The 21,249-nt window shown below is 33.6% G+C and overlaps 2 protein-coding genes across 2 annotated transcripts; one reads left to right on the top strand and one right to left on the bottom strand.

Annotated features, from left to right (window-relative positions):
• The first annotated feature begins 1,384 nt into the window (after nucleotides 1-1,384).
• On the top strand, nucleotides 1,385-9,302 carry LOC111992522 (protein TPLATE). Its single transcript, XM_065771507.1, is given in 5 exon segments — nucleotides 1,385-2,664; nucleotides 2,667-2,902; nucleotides 6,032-6,145; nucleotides 7,574-8,029; nucleotides 8,455-9,302. Coding segments are annotated over 5 exon segments (2,391 nt in total). The 5' UTR covers nucleotides 1,385-1,625; the 3' UTR covers nucleotides 9,001-9,302.
• A 914-nt stretch (nucleotides 9,303-10,216) lies between these two features.
• LOC111992516 (COP9 signalosome complex subunit 3) lies at nucleotides 10,217-16,226 on the bottom strand. Its single transcript, XM_024024388.2, has 11 exons — nucleotides 15,907-16,226; nucleotides 15,279-15,394; nucleotides 14,933-15,179; nucleotides 14,028-14,085; nucleotides 13,831-13,920; nucleotides 13,605-13,670; nucleotides 11,827-11,916; nucleotides 11,488-11,646; nucleotides 11,282-11,403; nucleotides 10,644-10,716; nucleotides 10,217-10,542 (listed from the first exon to the last, which is right to left on the bottom strand). The coding sequence occupies exons 1-11, from the start codon at nucleotides 16,089-16,091 to the stop codon at nucleotides 10,474-10,476; spliced, it is 1,275 nt and encodes a 424-aa protein (XP_023880156.1). The 5' UTR covers nucleotides 16,092-16,226; the 3' UTR covers nucleotides 10,217-10,473.
• Between the last annotated feature and the right edge of the window lie 5,023 nt (nucleotides 16,227-21,249).

Genomic DNA, 21,249 nt, shown 5'->3' with positions numbered 1-21,249 from the left:
TTGGAACTTGAAATGCCAAATTCTTCTTACATTTGGCATTTGCAATCCCCAAGCTCTAAGTAACAAATGCCATGGTAAATTGTGAATAAAATGAATACAAATTTGCCAAATTAATTATTATAAAAAAAATTGTGATGTAACAATATTATTTAGTACATTACTCAAATCAAAATTATATAAAAATGTTGTATTTGTACTTTGTATTTATTATTAAAAAAAATATTGTTTTTGTAATGTTTTATAAATTTTATTTTTAATAGTTTCTTTTAAAATTTTCCCTTCCCCATGGCCAACCGGCCCCTGACACAAGTTGACAGAGCCACCATGGCCGCATTTCTCAACAAAAACAGCTTAAGCTAAACTCCCACACACACTCCCTTCCCATCTCTCCTCCAAAAATCCAATCCTCTTCATTCCTCATGTCCAACATTTCCAATTATCTCAATTCCTAACCCAAAACCAAACAAAACAGAACAAATCCTCTATACTTCAATCTCCCCCTCTATTTACAATCATGGACATCCTCTACGCTCAGATCCAAGCCGACCTCCGCTCCAACGACGCCCTCCGCCAAACCGGAGCTCTCCTCCAAGCCCTCCAGCAGTCCGCCGCCGGTCGCGACATTTCCATCCTCGNAAAAAAAAAAAAAAAAACCTCAGTTAGATCAACACTGCCACTGCCGCTACTAGATCAACGTTTCCTCCATCGTTGATCAACCCATCATCGGCGAAAATCATAGTACCATAACACGAAAAAAAAAAGAAAAAAGAAAAGAAAAAGAATAACCCAGATCAACGTTTCCTCCAATGTTTCCTCCATTGTGATATGTGATGTTGATATTAGGAGGAGGATGGTGTTTAGGTCTGAAGAAAGGAGAGAGCAGATGAGAAAGAGAGAGGGTAGAGAGAGAAGAGAACAGAAATAATGAGAGAAAGGAGAGAGAAATACTGGGGAAAAGGTGAATAAAATATATATATATATATATATATGTATATATATATATATTTTTACAATACTGCTACAGTACAATTCTACTTTTAGAATTGTACTATAACAGTATTGCAAAAAAAATTGCAATACTTGAGTTTTACAATCCCAGATACTAAGCACTTTGGAACTTGAAATGCCAAATTCTTCTTACATTTGGCATTTGCAATCCCCAAGCTCTAAGTAACAAATGCCATGGTAAATTGTGAATAAAATGAATACAAATTTGCCAAATTAATTATTATAAAAAAAATTGTGATGTAACAATATTATTTAGTACATTACTCAAATCAAAATTATATAAAAATGTTGTATTTGTACTTTGTATTTATTATTAAAAAAAATATTGTTTTTGTAATGTTTTATAAATTTTATTTTTAATAGTTTCTTTTAAAATTTTCCCTTCCCCATGGCCAACCGGCCCCTGACACAAGTTGACAGAGCCACCATGGCCGCATTTCTCAACAAAAACAGCTTAAGCTAAACTCCCACACACACTCCCTTCCCATCTCTCCTCCAAAAATCCAATCCTCTTCATTCCTCATGTCCAACATTTCCAATTATCTCAATTCCTAACCCAAAACCAAACAAAACAGAACAAATCCTCTATACTTCAATCTCCCCCTCTATTTACAATCATGGACATCCTCTACGCTCAGATCCAAGCCGACCTCCGCTCCAACGACGCCCTCCGCCAAACCGGAGCTCTCCTCCAAGCCCTCCAGCAGTCCGCCGCCGGTCGCGACATTTCCATCCTCGCCAAATCCGCCGTCGAAGAAATCGTCGCCTCCCCCGCCTCCGCCGTCTCCAAAAAGCTCGCCTTCGATCTCATCCGCTCCACTCGTCTCACTTCCGATCTCTGGGACACCGTCATCACCGGCGTTCGCTCTGATCTCGATTTCCCCGACCCTGACGTCACCGCCGCCGCAATCTCCATCCTCTCCGCCCTCCCCTCCCACCGGCTCTCCAAGCTCCTCACCGACTCCACCAAAGAGATCAACACCTGCTTCGATTCCATCAGCGATAACCTCCGCTTCTCCATCACCGAAACCCTAGGTTGCATTCTCGCTCGCGACGACGTCGTTACGCTCTGCGAGAACAGTGTTAGCCTCCTCGACCGAGTCTCCACCTGGTGGGCTCGGATCGGCCTCAACATGCTTGATAGATCCGATAACGTCTCCAAAGTCGCATTCGAATCTGTCGGGAGGTTGTTCCAAGAGTTCGATTCGAAGCGGATGAGTAGGTTGGCCGGAGATAAGCTCGTCGATAGCGAGAACTCGCTTGCGATTCGATCCAATTGGGTTTCTTCAATGGTAGACTTCGTGTGGAAGAAGCGGAACGCGTTGATGGCTAGGTCGTTGGTATTGCCGGTGGAGAGCTTCAGAGCTACGGTGTTTCCGATAGTGTATGCGGTCAAGGCCGTCGCTTCAGACGCCGTTGAAGTCATTCGGAAGCTATCAAAATCTTCTTCTTCTTCAACTAGTAGTGTATTGGATTCAAATGCGGAAAGGTTTGTCGGGGTTTCGGACGTGGTTTCGCATTTGGCACCGTTCTTGGCTTCGTCATTGGATCCGGCATTGATCTACGAAGTCGGGATTAACATGTTGTATTTGGCTGATGTACCTGGAGGAAAGACCGAGTGGGCTTCACTCTCCATCATTGCGATTCTCACGCTTTGGATAGGCAGGAATTCTCTTCTGCCAGAGAGAGTATTGTTAGGGCTGTTGTTACCAATCTACACCTTCTTGATCTTCATATGCAGGTGCGCGTGCTCATTTTTCTTTTCTATGGGTGTTATTATTTACTGTTGAATTTGAATTTTTCATGTATTGGGTGTGTACATTGTAGTTTAGAATACTGTGGAGTGGTTGTCATGGAAATTATTGGGTCGAGTTTGAGTTGCCAATTTGTGGTTTAAAGAGTTGCACTTTACCCGTAATTGTATTTGCATTTAGTTCATGAGTTTAGGCTTTCTTTTTGAAGCAAGTGATTTACATATGTGAATTTTAACAATGGGTAAAACTTAATTACAGTTCCTTAGGTGCATTATATTAGGTTTTCCCATTAAATTCAAGCACGTAGCTACATTGAAGTTGATTTTCCTTGGAAAAGATAACACTTTTTGCGTTTTATTGGTCAATGCAACCATGTGTTTGAATTTTGGAGAACCTACTGAATTGCACCTAAGTAATTGTAACTAAGTTTTGCACTTTAACGATTTGGGGATGAAAGGATATTGGTAGATTGGTAGAGTGCAATTTTTCAAACCTTTTGAAGCACATGTTGGTAAATCAAACTCTACCAAACCAGTGTTATTAGCCGTTAAAAAATAATTAGTGGCTCAGCTTTAGAAACTAAAATCGTAGTCACTTTGTCAAGGATAGAGAATGAAACCTGAAAAAATTTTAAAAATAATAATAATAATAATAATAATAAATCATTAGTTTAGTTTTTAATTTTTTTTTTTAAAAAAATTTGATGTTATTTCTTCACAATATTTTTTTACAAAAACTTTTATGTGGCCACTGGTAAAAAAAAAAAAGTAATTCTAATAATAAGTTCAAATTAGAACTAATAACAACTTAGCATGAAGGTCAAATTACCAAATTTGATTCAACTTGAGATGAGTGTTAGAGAAAATAACTACACTTGGGTCATCCAATGGTTTCTTCTTAAAAAAAAATGTAGTTTTTACTTTCAATTGTTGATTTAGTCTTTACTTTTTTTAAATAAATACTTTTGATTTTATTACGGCCAAGTTTTACTAGTAGTCTTGATTATTCCTTATCCCACCAAAGCAATTTACTGTACACATACTGCCATGTGGGCTGAAATCATATTTTGAAAACATAATTTCAATTAAAATTGTGAAATTATGTTTACGGAATGTACAATAAAAAGTATGTAACAAGATTTAGCATCTACATGACTTGTAAACACAACATTATGAATTACTTAATTTGTAATTAACTCAAAATAAATAAGTCCATAATATGTGTCATGATAAGTTGATTCATTTTGACATAACTCTTTTAATCCATATAATAAATAATAAATATTATTCTTATTTAACATAAATTTAAATGTAATGCATATAATTATTTGTAACTTGAAATCAAACAAAAATTATAGGACCACAAAAAACACAACTTTTGCCATAAGGCCACAACTTTTCATGTAATTGAGTGGTGAGAAAAAAAATGATGAGTTTATGTAAAAGTAACAGTCAATAAGTCACACTCTTTTTTTTTTTTTTAGAAACTATAATATAATAAGTCACACTCTATCACATAAGATAGTTATATTTGTATTTTATATGGTATTAGAGTTACACTAAAACTAAAATTTTAAGGGGTATATAAAACACATTTTAATTTAATTTTTTTCACCAAAATTTATGGGACCGCAATTCGAGTGGGTGGTAAAATACCAAAAAAGTTTTTTCCTTTTTTAGTTTTTAGTTCCGTCAAAAATAAATAGGTATTGCCGTATTGGTTTGTTGATTTCTTTTGAAATTCTATTCCTCTTTAATGATTAGAGAGTCCGAGTTAAATTTGACAGAGAGATCTGATCAGTAAAAACCGCCAGTAAATCTATCATCTACGTAAATTTGGGCAATTCAGAAGTGATGCTTCAAGCTTGAGTTATCCTTTTAAGAATTATCTCCTGCATCATCAATGTATATATATATCACTATATTATATAAGATGTTTTACAATATTCCAAAAAAAAAAAAAAGTCTTAGAATATTTTATGTGGTGTGGATCTACTAATTATTCAATACATATATTTAAGCATAAGATCCCTTTTCGTTTTTTTAGTTAGATAATTGTGATTGTATCATTTTCATTTTGATTAATATATAAATCATTGCCAAAAGTTTTATTGGCACCTCTTGAGGTTTCAAATAGAAACATCCAAAATTCAAATTTTTCCACCCCTATTATTGATGTATCAACAAAATTTATTAAAGTTTCTAAGACTTATTATGAATAAAAATCATGAATTATAAGATTGAGTTGAGTTGGAATTGGGTAGGAGTGTTCACCAAACCACATAAACCGCATAAATCGCAAAAACCGCATCAAAACCGTTTGTAAAATGGCATAATCACACTGCACCGCAAGTAATAATGCACTGCACCGCATGGTGCAGTGCGGTTTTATAATAAGAAAACCGCACAAACTGCACCGCACCCTCTCTATATATTAATATATTTAATTTTTTTTAATATTAAATATATTATTAATAGTTTAATAACCCTGGTTTTCAAAAAAAAAAAAAATAGTTTGATAACTCTAGCAAGTGTTGACTAGGAAAGTCAGCAAAAAGAAAAACTAAGCTCAATAGTTTAAAACTTGGACCAAAACAAAGGAAAAAAATAGTTTTTGGCTGGGTAGAAAAGCCTAAAATTTGAAAAATATACCAACTTCAAATCATTCAAATCGCATTTTATATATTGCACCGCATATGTGACCGCAAAAATGAGGTGTGATGTGGTTATGGTTTTGGCTAAATTTTGAACCACATTGTACCGCACAAGTGATCGCAAAAATAAAGTGCGGTGCAGTTATGGTTTTAGCTAAATAACACCGCAAAGTATGGTGCTAAAACTAGCTCAAAACCGCACCGCACCGTACCGCGAGTACCCTAGAATTAGGAATGATGGATTACTATCAAGGGACTCTTTCAATCAGTCCCGACAGACTAATTATTGGATATGCAAATTTTATAATTGCTCTAGTGTGAATGCATTTTTTATTAAATAATTCAATAGTTGATGGTGAAAGAGTTGAAATGTTAGCTTAATGTATTTTCACCATTTTTTTCCTTTTTTTTTTTAACCTAACAATAGTGTTTAAGCTTTTATAATTTCCCACATACTAACCGCCATCTTACCGAGAATGAATAATGTCCAAGGAGGAGATTTTGGTCTTGTGTATAACTAAGATTAATTCTGTATTTGTATTTTCATATATGCATACTAAATGATGATCCTCCTTTTCATATGCTAGATTTTCCCATTTTATGATTGCATTTGCAGGAAACCTCTTCAGCAGGATTGACTGACAGGTCGAGAGGAACCAAACCCGCCAAGTGTACCAAGAAAGTAGATACTTGCGGAGATGTGTTGACAGTGCAGAGTGGTGGTGCTATGGTCGGAAGGACTAAGAATATATTTTTGTCTTTCGGTTTGTATTCCAACAGTTTGTGTTGAATTCCATTCATGTACTTTTTTTTCTAGATACATCCTCATGTACTTTAATTTACTAGGTAATTAATAGAAAAAAAATCCCATTTAATCTTTTATTTATTTATTTATACACAATTGATAAAATAATTATGTGATCAAAGAGTTCTAAACACCCACATTAACAATATCAGAGTTCCGATATAAAAATTTAATACTAAGACAGCTTATATACCTTAAAAATAACAAAAATTTTAAGACCACATAATACAACCACAACTCTTGGCACAACTACCTATATGACGGACTATGAATGATAGAGAAAAAATGATATGTTTATGTAAAAGTAATTTGTAGCTAATTGTCACGTAGAATAAATGTGGTAAAAATTATGACTTTTCATGTGTTATTAGAATTATTCTAAATATAAGCCTAGTTTGTTCTATACTCCAGAATTACCACCTGATAACTTCCTAGAATAATAAGTTATATTCCTATTGCAAAAAGATGAGAGACTCGAAGCCGCTGTTGGGCATGCATGCGTGCAATAATTGATTATTCAACGAAAAGTAGATGAGGGTGAAATACAAAATGGGAAATTCAGAACAAGTTGAGCTGAGGCTGAGCATAATAAATTGTTAAATCATAAATGTTAATCGTAGTACACTAGTACCAGTGGCTGGCTGCGAGTGCGAATATCCATTTCAAGTGGATATATATATTCCTTGTTGAAAGCTCAGTGGGGTAAGAATAAAGGTGATACAACTTTGACCTTTGTGTTGTGACTACCATTTTTGACCATCCAATTTAGCCTATGCCGATTGATACCCAAGCCAAAGAATGTGACCATCTTTCTTCTTTCCCTTTTAATAAAATTAATTATTAAAAAAAATCCAAGAATTTTTTTGTTTGAAGAGAGTTTCAAAAAGAAAAAAAAAAACCAAAATACCAATCGGTTTTTAACATAGAGATTGAACCTTAAATCTCTTATTCAACTATTAGAAAATTTACCAATTGAGTTAATTAGAGCCAAAAAAAAAAAAACCAAGAATGATGGGGGGGGGGAGGAGAGAGTGGGGCTTGTTGAGTATTTGCCTTAGCAGTTCATCTTATTGGGGGGTTTTGAGAGCCTTCTCCAGTTTTCCTTTAAATGATAGTCTTTCTTAGTCAATGAAATTGTTTTTGATCAATCCCTTAGTATACATATGGTGGGGTCTATAGTTACGAGAATCGTGTCTGTTATCAGGTTTTAACAGGCTTTAGTGATCAGAATGTGTGGAGTTCCTAAATATTATTTTTACTGTAATATAACTTACCCCCACCCCACAAAAAGATTCTATTTTTTTTTTTTTTTTTTGAGTTTTTTGTTATCCATTTTCCTGATGTTATTTGTAGGATCCAGTACTGTCCAGTGTAACGGTGGGTGTAACTCATTTTGAGAGATGTGCCCTTTGGGTGCAAGTATTATATTATCCATTCTATGGGAGTGGTGCTGCAGGAGATTATGAAGGTGACTACACTGAAGAGGATCCACAAATCATGAGACAAAAGAGAAGCTTAAGACCTGAGCTAGGAGAGCCTGTTATTTTGAGATGTCAACCTTACAAAATTCCGCTGACTGAGCTTCTTTTGCCGCATAAAATCTCTCCTGTTGAATTTTTCCGCCTATGGCCCAGTTTGCCAGCAGTAATAGAGTACACTGGTACATATACATATGAAGGAAGTGGCTTCAAGGCTACGGCTGCACAGCAGTATGGTGAATCACCTTTCTTAAGTGGACTGAAATCTTTGTCCTCTAAGCCATTCCACAGAGTTTGTTCACATATTATCCGGACTGTGGCAGGGTTTCAGGTATAGTTTTCTTGATATATGAGTCAACAATCCCTTTTGCAGTTCATTTTCTTATTCTAGTTTTGTCCTACTGTTTAGTTGTCATTTCTCTGTGAAACCACTTTTGGTATTTCTTAGACCTATCTTGAATTCAAGTTCTAATTGGAGCACAAATCTGTCAGTGGCAAATTTCAATTTTGGCTTTGATATGTTGTTTTCAGAAACTAAGAATTTCTGATAATTAGTTGAACTTGGTAAAAATAATTGAATATCACTTCTTGACTAGGATCTAAAATGGTTGAAAGTTCAAAGTATTTGGAGCTGAAATTATATGTGAAATATATATTTATTTTGTGGGATTAGACCAGTGCCATTCTTCCTACATGCTATTTTCTTGGAACAAATTATTGAAACAAAATATAAATTAATTCAATTTATTGGAACAGCTTTGTTTTGCTGCAAAAACTTGGTATGGAGGTTTTCTGGGCATGATGATCTTTGGTGCCAGTGAAGTGAGCAGAAATGTGGATTTGGGAGATGAGACAACCACCATGATGTGCAAATTTGTGGTTAGAGCCTCTGATGCATCAATTACAAAGGAGATTGGATCAGATCTACAGGGATGGTTGGATGATCTTACTGATGGGGGTGTGGAGTACATGCCCGAAGATGAAGTGAAGGTGGCCGCTGCTGAGAGGCTTAGGATCTCAATGGAAAGAATTGCCTTACTGAAAGCAGCCCAACCTCGACCAAAGACTCCAAAATCTGATGATGAAAACGAGGACGAAGATGAGGATGAAGATGAGGAAGATGAGGATAAAAAGAAGAAAAAGAAGGAAAAGAAGAAAGATGGTGAAGAAGATGGAAAAACGAAGGGACCTTCAACCTTGTCAAAGTTAACTGCAGAGGAGGCTGAGCATCGTGCTCTTCAAGCTGCAGTGCTCCAGGAGTGGCATATGTTGTGTAAAGAGATGAACCAAAGTCAAAATTAATCATTCTTTAAAAAAAAAAAAAGGGATACGAATATATTCTTTGTATTCACTATTCATAGGTATTCTTTTTGTGATAAATGATTTAGGTGGTAGTTGAAAATTTGACAACAGAGTGCTCTCGTGTCTTTGCTTTTCTCCCCTTTTTTTTTTCTACTTATTCTACCCCTTGGGGAAGTCCCTTGTACATCTTGTATCGGCTTGTCATTGGTATGGTGTTCACTTTGAGAAATTGATCGTTACTTGTTAGAAATATGATTTGTGTTTAGTATTTATTATATAGCAGATGTAATTCCACTTTGAAATTTCATTTCTTCTGTACACTCTTGTGATTGTTCAGAAGAAATTTGTTGTTGACATTTGGAATTGCTTGTTGATCTGGTGCATTAAAATTTATACTAGTTCTCTTTGCTTTCCTGTCTTTCTATTATCTGCTTTCTAATGAGCCCCGACATGGCTTCTTCTCCAGGCTATATTATAGAATATAGACCCAAATCCAGAATCTGAGCAAATGATGGGTCTAAGTATCCCAACTCCCAACGGTTGAACTTGAAGTTTTGAACCTTGATCTCCAACACTTAGATCATACCAAGTGTTGATTCTCAAAAAAGAAAAAGAAATATATATTTTACCAGATGTTAAATTGTCAGCTTGCGGGGAAATTTGCCTTTTTACATATTCTTTCAGCTTGTCTTTCTACCGGACTATAGTGTCTACTGTCTGGCTAAGAAAATAAAGAAATTTCTTCATCAGTCTTTTTGGATAATTTGACAGGCGCAACAATAGGAGAGAGAGAATTTGAACCCTAAAATATCTTTGTAGAATACCCCAAGAAATGTCAATTGAATTACAAGACTCTTGGTGATTCTTTGTTAGTTGATTGCCCACATATTAGATACTTGGTGCAGATTTCATTGCAAGAGGTGTCTTTCCCAACTGAAGTAGAGACTAAAGATTAAGATATAAGGGCATTCGTCTACAAATTGTGCTCCAGCACTATATCAAGAAATGGGAATGTTTTTGGTATTGCACTGACTCATCAATAAGTTTATTTATTTATTTTTTTTTGAGGATCAATAAGTTTCAATTTGAAAACATTTCAATGTTAACAATGCATAATGCTTAGACCATCATTGAGTTATTTACCAAGACAAAAAAAAAAAAAAAAAAAAAAAAAAAAAAAAAAAAAAAAAAAAAAAAAAAAAAAAAAAGAACATCATTGAGAAAGAATACAGGAAACGATATCATAAATAATTGAGAAAACACTTCAATATAAAACATCCTCATAACTAAATAGTAATTGAACAAGGTTCTAATCACAGATATCCACATCTCTCATTTTGGGAGTAAAATAACAAAAGAAAAATTTTCATCTCTTTGAACAATAAATGCCGATGGAGCAAAGTATGTGGTCTGGCATCATTCTCGTAATCATGTATCATTTCCATAGATCATGGATGACTAATCAAGATTACTTCATATGTTAAATTTCTGAGGAACAGTATCAAAGTCATCGAAGTCAAATCTCTGTCTCTCTCTCCCAGCCTGAACGTATACATAATAAACATGTATTGTGTGATCAGTGATCAATAATTTATACAAACGAGTTCAGCAAACATATAGACAAAATGAAGTGATAGGCTAACCTTTGCTAGGTACTGAGGATCACATGACATCTGCTCTTCCATAGTAGTCAGCTTCCTTGACAGTGACATTATCCTGGAACATAAACAATTATAGAAATGGAGATGACTTCCCATGATAAAAGAACAGATACCAACAGTAGAAGGTTGAAATCTTTACAATTTTTACACCCAGAGCAAAAAGAAAATAATAAAGAGAAAAAACAACCACTGATATTCTGTTAATCACCATCAACAATGATTCCATACTCTTATATTGATATCATTAAAGAAATATTGTAAGAAGTGGAAAAGTAGCAAACAGAGTTAAAACATGGGCTCTGCTCCACGTCTCTGATATGGTTACAATGCTTTATGTGCAGCATGATATATTTTTCTTTTTTGGATACATCTTAAGTGGGGGGAGGGGTATTCAACTCTGGATGCATTGTGAGCTTTATAATTATACTTTTGGTAAATAATTATAATTTTACTTTATTTCTAAGATATTCACTTCATATAAAATGTATTTGACTCGAACAAGAAAATCATTCAATGCCATCTCACTGGAAATTAAGACTTGGAAAATACAGGAAGGACTAAGATATCATGTACCCTTCTCTAATAAACTTGAAAACTTGAACAAACTTCAAGCTGCATACCTTTGGATGGATGAATCGATACGCTCAATCATCTCACAGGACTTATACTGTTCAGGGTCCTCCAGGAATCTAACCATTCCATCCTTCTGGTTGATTGTTGCAAATATCTCACCATCTTGGATCTAAATTTGGCATAGAAATGTCAATAGCACAATTTAAATAACGTAAGGCAATATTATAATACATAATTGTCTCTCTGAAACTACCATTTGTAGGACATGCATTTCTGCCTCCTTAGGGCTGTTTAATTGTACTGTGTTGGCAATATCTTGGAGAGAGAGGGTCAGGTATGTCTGAGTCAATCTCTGTATATTTCGCTTATACATGGATGACACAACCTGCTTCACCAGTCCAAGATTGTTGTCCTGAAAAGAAAAATAAAGCCACCTTTAGATAACTGAAGTATTTGGGTTAGAGCTTCACCAAATAACTATAAAAAACCCAAGTATAATGTTGTGTCCTACTTGACTTAAGCATAGATCTCAGACTTCTAAGTTCTAACCAAAACAAAGTATAGAATGAATTGTGTATAGTAGAAAGCTCACACTTTCAAACTTCTCCCCATTTGTCTGGACGTACTGGTCTAATTCTGCAATTTTCCCAGTGCTATAACTATTCGCCAGTTCAATGTAGGGCTGCACAAAGAAGATAAAAGAACAAATAATTTTTTTTTTTGATAAATAAGATAATTAACAAATAATTGTTTTGGAAAATGTTCGCAGAGCTCCAAATTTGAATACCATGAACAATGGTTCAAATATGCTCATGAGAAAGAATAAAACAAAATTTCCGGATATTCTATTTGTGATTTGTTGCACAGAAAGATGACCAAGAATGAGAGCTGGCGGACTAGTGTTGTGCCTGAATTGTTGTTATGTCTAGCCGAGAAAAGATAGATTTAACAGAGCAGATTAATCAAAGTGGTATGCTGGCATTAGATGCCAAATTGTTGTTATGTCAAGGGCCATAAATATAACATAGGAGTCACAAAGGTGAATTCATGTCGCATAAATGAAATATAGGAATCACAAAGGTGGGTGCATAAGACAAGTTAAAAGAAAACTACTTACCTCCATATATAGAAACAGTTATTGTTTTGAGTGTGAAGTGTGAAAAGTAGCCTTTTCAGCTAGTTCACACAAACATCTCTTAGTTCATGTTTGTCGGCACATTAGAACCTTAATTTGGGCAACCCAAAGAGATCTTTTCTTCATATATATATATATATATATTATGTAGTTTTAGTCAATCATTATATTCTAGCCATAATGCTGGCCAACCATTCAAACAAGGCAACTATTTTAGTCCAAAATGTCTAAAGATTATTAGTACTTAATTTCTGCTTGGAAAGAAGAGGAACACATTGATCTCTGTAAGTACAAAATGAAATTAATGAATCCAAGATTTAAAAGGAAAATCTATTTATTAATCAATCCAAGCCTCTCATTGAGGCCAATTATCAAATTAGAGTTAACAAGCAAACACTATGTTAAAATGGGCATGCAACAATGTGGATAAGAAATTGGTCTTTCCATAGCATTTATACAATAACTCGGCTCACTAAGAGCATTGGTGTTGCTAAAAGTGCTAAATAATTTAGCAACCCCAAACACCAAAATAGAATTGCTCTCTCTCTCTCTGTCTCTCTCTCTATACGCCATTGCTGGGTTTCCCCAGCGTTTTTGTAGTGCTACTATGTGGTACTCTTTCTGTTCTTTAATGTTTTCATTGGTATCAAAAAGAAAAAAAAAAAAAAAATATTGCGATAGTTTTGGTTGGAGAGGAAGAGAGACAGAGACAGAGACAGAGACAGAGAGGAAGAGAGAGTGAAATGAATCAATAAATGAATAGTGTTGATTGTGAAGTGAAAAATAAGAAATAGGATGTAGTGAGTGGTAAAATAGTGTGTTAAAGTAGATAAAGTAGTCTTTTATGTGTTAAAATAGGTATTTTTTACAAATCTGGATGCTAATGCTCTAACCATGACATAAAACTTAGTAGCATAACAGCAACAACAACAAACAAGCCTTAATCCCAAATTTTTGGGGTTGGCTAAGGATCTTCATTAGATTAGTTACGATCGGCTGCATGAATTTTTTTTTCTCCATTCTATTCTATCTAAAGCCATATTCTCTGTTACTCACTTAATTGATAAGTCCTTTTTTATTAATTCTACTAATGTTACTTTAAAACTTAGTAGCATACATATCAAAAAACTTAAAACTTAGTAGCAAGCTTATAAATCATTAGTCCAACCAAAAAAAAAAAAAAAAAAATCTAAACCCAGAATCAGTAGCAATGCCTAAATTAATATAAAAAATACCTGACAGTAGTTCTTTAGATTTCTCTGAGCGGCTGAAGAAGTGTACTTAGGAAGACTGGTAGAGAACTGCCATAAAAAATATAAAAAGTAATTTTATTAGTCTAGAAGAGTGACAGCAATTTAGTTGCCCATAAATTGTATCCCGACTGTGACTTATTTGACCACGTTTTCTTTAATAGCCTTCTCTTCAGTCCCATCAGTATGAGGGTAAAGAAAATGAGCATACCTGTCCATTGTGAATGAGAGAAACCAATATGTATTTTTTGTAAGCTTCAACAGCTATGGCATTTATACTTGACATTGGAGCAGTAACAACCTGAAAGATAAGCAATGAGCAATTAGGATGGCCATGTGCATAAAAAAAAGTCAAGATGTCAATGACAACCTTTAACTTAACTAGTGAGCTGTATAGATATAACACACATTATGTAGGAGCTCCAGTGCCTTGCGAAAACGCTTTTGTCCTATACATATCATCCCCCTGTAATCATAACAAATGCGAAAATCTGTAAGCAAACTTCCTTACTAATATCAATAGCCAGAAACCCTATAGATTGATAAAATCACACATCAATTGAGAACTGACATTTCCCCATATTATTAAGATGATACCACCTTAGAGATGATGAAATTGGTTGCATTTGCTCACAAGCAGTAAATAAATACAATTTTGAAATTAAAAAAGTAGAGGCTTCCCCCCACCCTATGCTATTTAGAGTAAAATAAGAAATTATTTTAGGATTTAAAAGTTCCAGACTTCTCATGAGACCATTCTGCTGCCATGTAGAAAACCTAACATTTGTAAACAAGAAACAATGATTCTTTATCTCTGAATAAAAATAACTAGCTATCAACAGCTTAATACACTCAAAAATTTTTTTTCCCTTGAAGGACCATACATAATGGGATTGTACTAAAATTTGACATATTCATACTTAGGCAACTAAGCAGTAATTTCTTCCCATAAAAATTTCTTTCATTGAATAAATTACAAAACTATCAAACCCTTGATGCATCAATGGACGCCTCTCACATCACCAAGAAATAAATGCCTCACTTATCTTAAAGGTGAAATTGCACATTATTAAATTTCTTAAAAATGCACTGCAAATGCTTCTAGTTATACAACAAACATCAACGAAGTAATCAACTAAGCATACAATCAAACAAGAGAGTTCCAAAGAATTTAAACCATATGGATAAAGAAAGTAAAATGACAAATGAGAACAGGAATTCCACCAAGAAGATTAAAATGGACATGATAACAAGAAGAGTTCCCCAAAAAAGATAACCACAAAAGCTGAAAAGTCTTGGCAGAAACAACCCACCCATAATAACAGTAGAGAAAAAGGTCCCTTGGTTGATCAACTTCAAAGATATCTTCCTCCAAAATTGACAGGCCAGTTTTGTAACACTTTGCCAATAAACAAAGAAGAAGAAACTCCGGATGCAAAGTAGTCAAATGTTCTGAAGAATTCTGAAGTTTCCGTACAGCTGCCTGCAATGGAGCCACCCCACGCATTGGTGTTCCAAGTAGCATGACCTGGTCCTTGAACCTCTTACAAACAGCTATGACTGCAACCCCGACAATAAATAACATCAATATGCACACTACACATGATTTAACAGCATTTGTGCCCATCAAATAAAATTCACGCAAGTAAAGATACATACACTTTTCAGGGGCCAAACGAATTTGCTCTGGAGCACAATAACTAATAAATCTGGCAATGTAGGGAACCAGCATAGCAGCTTGCTCTTTCGAAACCGGAGCAGACGTGCAAGCCTCTCTGTCACCACAAATATGCAATCCATAAGAAAAAAAGCAGGATCACCACAAATACATACAAATTCCCATTGTAATCATGCGCAACATCACACATGTCTGCCAAAAATCCCCGTCCCAATTATAATGTGATATATTCATTTAAGTTAAATAAAAGCATTCTCTAAACTGTATCAAACCAAATATATATATATATATATATCTTTTTTTTTTTTCATAATTGAATGCTCAAGAAAATTTAAAACCCCACCCAACTGAACATAACCCAAAAAAAAAACATTGTTTCTTAAATTCTGTTCATTATTGAAAGCACAAAGAATTTCTTTCCTAGGTTTTCCACGCAATCAAACAACTTTAACACTCTCACTCCAATAAATTTTTTTAAAAAAAAAATATTAAAAAGTAATAATGTCTCGAATATATAAACCCTAACACACAGTGTATATTTACAGATAAAAAAGTAAATAGAAAAAGAAAAAGGAAAGAGTGTAATTAGGAGAGTGAAGAAGAGCATACAGGATAAAGAGATAACCGAGAGAGTGGTTGGAAGGGTCAAGCTGGTCGAGAATCGGAGACAACCGAGTCGACTCGGAGCGGAGCGATTCCTCGGCTTGTTTGAGGATGACGTGGAGGCGTGAGATGTCTCCGGCGCTGCTCGACAGCCCTTGGATTTGCACCACCACACCTTCCAACGAATTCATCGTTTTAACTCGCTGATGATACCACCACCAACAATAACACCAACAACAACAAACTCTCAGTCACTCACTCACAGCTACGGAGACACAGCGAGCCAAAATATATAAATAAAAAAGTCGCAAATAGAAGGAAAAGCTATTTGATTTTGATACAGTGTTTTTTTTTAATATATATAAATAGGGACCAAATTGAGTCAGACCGATCTAGTTGAATGGGCCCGTGAAGTGGGTCCATCGTCCATCAATGTTATGTGGGCCATTATTTAAGCCCCGATTCGGCCCCCATAACTCTGGTTAAAATATATTTTTAAAAAATGTTAAAACATATAAGGGTTTTATTAATGTGTGTCCTTAGGGCACACATTAATTTTTATTTTAAAATTTTTTTTTTTGGAGTATTGAAAAAACATTCAATTCCCGAGAAATATTTCCAACATATAAGTAGCTTTTGGCAAAAATCCCTTTATGGTACCTATATTTTGGCTAAGTTTTGAATTTAGTCTTTTTGGCTAAAATGTAAAATTCACCATTTAAGTTTCACTAGAATTTATTTCAATTTTTAACTTGGCTTTTATTTATTTAATTCTTCTAAAATTCAAGTTTAGTACATTAAGATCTCTCCATCAATTTTCGTTAATTTTTTTAAAATAAAAATTATAGAAAATATTTTTCAATCATTAGTTTAATTTTTTTAATTTAAAAATATTGAAAATAAAAATTTGAACTATTAACCGTAATATAAAAAGTTGACAGGGAGTTCTTAATATATATATATATATTTTTTGGTGATCTTAAAATAGATAAAATTCTACTTTAGAATAATTTAAATGTACATGTTTGTGAAACTCTCTCCTAAAAACTTAAACTTTGGCCCTTACTTCCTGTACTTTACAAGTACTTATACTTGTAGAGAGTTCTTAATTAAGAGTTTGTTTAGATATTACTTATTACTGAAAACTGAAAATTGAAAATATTGTAGCAAAATAATTTCTAAATGTGTGAATAGTGCCATGAGACTCAATTTTAAAGTTATTTTTGCTGAAAAAGGTACTTGTGGGTCTCGTGAACAGTGCACAAGACCCACAGAAAAACAACGCAAACGCGCAACGCAAGCTCAAAAACGCTATCCAAACTTCACCTAAATAAACTTGAAACTTATATGACTAAAATGAATGAAAACAAAGTTAAATTTTGGTAAAACATAGAAGGTGAGTTTTGTATTTCAAAAAAAAAAAAAAAAAAGAGTTTTTGTTAGAAATAAAGTCTGATTGGAACGTGTAAAGTTTGGGCAATGAAAAGGTTATTTGGGATGTGTAAAGGCTGAAATATGTAAAGCCTATAAGGGAAATAAATGTTCATGATTGTACTCATCATTACAATCTTATCCCATAAACTCTACAAGCATTCTAAGGTCCTATATATGTGGGATTTCTTTACTGTTATTGTACACATCTAAGAGAGATCAAAAGAATTGTGGATGACCACTTGAATACAAGAGTTTATCATTTTCTTGTTCCTTTTACTTTGTTTTATTTCCATCATTTTATAACACTATTGAACCAATAGACACCAATCAAGCTAACATATCCCCCCTTCCCCTTTGCATTAATGTTTTGGTTCTTTATGTTTGTGCATGAGAACGAGAAATTGGAGGATAAATTTGCTAAAAGGTGACATTTTTCCTTCCTTCTATTTTATTTTTTCATGTACATATTCACATGTTGAATATATAATAAATAATACTCAAATGTTATATTATATATTATCTTTGCAACGTAGTAACTCTCACATGTTATGTATATTTACTTCACATGTTTTGCTTGTTAATAATTATTTGTCATGAATATTCACATTATATGTTATATGTAAATAAATACTCACATATTCGCGCGCGTGTGTGTTTGTATTGTTTGTAAAAAAATCTTTTTCAAAAACCAAATGCCAAGTATCTAATTATTTCTCTAAAATGTTAACATTGAAATTAAAATTAAAATGGGGTATTATCCTTCGGATAGGCGGTGTGAGGTGCCTAACACCTTTCCCACCTGTAACCGAACTTCCAAGTCCAAGATCTTTGGTTCAAGAATTTGGTTTACCTTAATTAATTAATTACCCTTGAATTGGTTTTTAGTTAATTAGGTAACTAAAAAGAATTAGAAAAATAGGTGACCAATCAAACCAAATACAAAAACCAATGGTTGGTGGCAACTCCTAAACATAAAATAAGAAAAAGAGACTCACACACACACCTCACCTTAGAAACACATGCACACAAAAGAGTCACGTCCCCAAGGACTCAATATATGGTAAACCAAAAGCCTTTTTTGGGTCGCGCATAGTTCTGAATACTTAGAAAATGTGCAAAGCTACTATGTGTGAGGTTAGAGTACAGAAAATAGGGTTTTATAACACATGGAGGGTAAAATCAACTATCTCAAGCTTGGTTTTTTATTTGAGGCATAAAGTTGGTATTTATACAAGTGAACTAGGGTTTTTGAGGACTTTTAGAGGCTTTTGGACATTCCTAAGGTTGTAAGGGGCGGCCCAACCCAAAGATTGAAGATTTTGGCACTAAATATAAGAATAAGAAATTATGGAACTCAAGGTGCATGTGCAGGATCGTGAGTGTGTGTAAGCAGAACTCCAATTTGATTGGGTTGTTGGCCTGACTTCAAATATCCATAACTTACTTACTTTAAATCCAAAATAGGTAAAATTTGTATTCAAATTGATGTCCAAGATGTCTACTTTCCAATGAAAATAATCACATTCAATAATGTTAGGTTAAGATAGCTTGACCTCGATTAATTAATTCAATTACCCAAGTTGATTAATTAGGTTCAATTATATGCAAATTGTGAAGGCACCAACAAATCACCAAATTAACTAAATATAGTGGAAAATAAATTGACACGGTGATTTGTTGACAAATGAGGAAAATCTCTTGCAAGGTAAAAACCCTATTGGGTGATTTTAACTACTTCCAAGAATCCGCTAATCAACAATCAAGCGATTACAAGTACAAGAAATCTTACCAACTACCATTGCCTATCCCAAAATACCAATCTATGGTTGAACTTTCGCTTCAATATCCAATTAAATTTGATCTTGTAGTAGCCTTCTTTCCTTTGATGTGCAAATCTCCAATTTGTGACTAACCTTTTGCACAGATCCCAGTACGTGACTAACTCCAGCAACTTTGAACGATGTTGTTGGTTGCAAAGTTCTTCACTTCGTCAATAATGAAAATCAGGAAACACTTGGTTACAAAACCCTATGGTGTACAAGTGTAGTAACTTCTCACAGAAAAAATAAATCTCTTGGTCTTTGTATCCATGTGTGATGGCTCTTAAAATAATCTTTATATATGTCTAAAGTTGAGAGAAAAGAAACCCTTAACAAATACATAAGCCTGGGCCAAATTTCAGATCTGGAAAACTGAAAATCATAAATCTCGATAGGACGAGCTGTTGTTGAGCTATCTATCGAGCTTCACATTAGGTCTCGATAGTAGGCATCAATCAAGCTATCAGTCGAGACTTAGTGAAGAACTTTTTTTCACTTATTTCTTGGACCAATCTTCACGTCTTTTAATACGAACACTTGATATGCTTGAAAAACATATTTCTTGATGTATTAAACCCATCTTAGGTCCACCAAATTACAAGTAAAGTGCATTTTGTTAAAGGATTAGCTAATTACTTAAAATATGACCCTAACAAATAATTATTTGAGGTTCAAAATTATGGCCAAGATATAAGCAAAGGTCATTTTTCAACATCGTTTTCAAAGTTTAAGCACTTTTAAGTTATGATTACCTCCGAACTATTTGGAACACTTTAATTACCCTTGGTTGACATTTGTCAAGCTCATCATTGAGACTGGGGACTAATGGTTATTAATGAGTACAATATGAGGTGTTTACAATCTCTCATTCATAAATGAAAGTTCTTTTGCAAAAAATATATTTTTCTGCATAGAGTTAAATAGAGAGAAAGAGACACAATTTTGTTCACTATATTATTTAGATTGACATGTTTCTTTTATTTTTGGTGATCATTATATCTTGTGAGACAAGTGACCAAAAGCCTCAAACCATCAATTGTAAGGATGTAAACCTATCTTAAGGAGATTATGTCAAACATGAGCCTTGACCATAATCATTTTTCATTTTTATACACATCAATATTGTAAATTTTTCTAATTTATTTTACAAATTTCTATTTGTTTTATTTGTATACAAATGTATTATTGTTTGTTCTATTTGATTTGTGTTTTTTTTTTTTAAATTTATCTAAGCAAGATAAGATATTTGAAAAGAAATCCTTAATCTTAATCTTTTTTTTTAATACTCTATTACTCAATTTGATACTTTATAATTAATAAATGTTAATAGAATTTTTGTTTTTGGAAATACGATATTAGAATTGAATTAAGGTATCTGTTAGAAATAAAGTCTAATTGGAATGTGTAAAGTTTGGACAATGAAAAGGTTATTTGGAATGTGTAAAGGCTAAAATGTGTAAAGCCTATAAGGGAAATGAATGTCCATGATTGTACTCATCATTACAATCTTATCCCATAAACTTTACAAGCATTCTAAGGTCCTATATATATGTGGGATTTCTTTACTGTTATTGTACACATCTAAAAGAGCTCAAAAGAATTGTGGATGACCACTTGAATACAAGAGGTTATCATTTTCTTGTTCCTTTTACTTTGTTTTATTTCCATTATTTTATAACACGTTATCAGCACGAGTCTCTACCCAGTTTCAAAAGGAAGTTGTAATCCCATTGTTCTTCAAACATCAAAGATTATTTGTGTAGTTCTCTCAACTCAATGTAAGTTTTCTTTCTAAAGAATTAGTAATTATCTTATTTATTTGTCATTACATTTTATGCTTATATTTTTAGCGATTTTTAATTGATTAAAATTTTTATGAGATTCACGTTATTCTATTGTTGTATATTGTTATGAGATTCACGTTTATTTAGTTAAAAAAAATTGTTAAAAATGTTTAGTAATATATTATTATATATTGTCTTCACGTTTATACATTATTACGTGTACTAATAATGTTTAAAAATGTAAGTATTGTTTCATTACAATCAAATTTTGAATATGTATGTGTAGTATTGTTTGATTAAAATTGTGTATG

Source organism: Quercus suber, unplaced genomic scaffold, assembly GCF_002906115.3.
Source record: "Quercus suber isolate HL8 unplaced genomic scaffold, Cork oak 2.0 scaffold_45, whole genome shotgun sequence".
Taxonomy (NCBI): Eukaryota; Viridiplantae; Streptophyta; class Magnoliopsida; order Fagales; family Fagaceae; genus Quercus; species Quercus suber.
The sequence above is the reverse complement of the archived record's forward strand: the minus strand, read 5'-3'. Positions and strand labels throughout refer to the sequence as shown.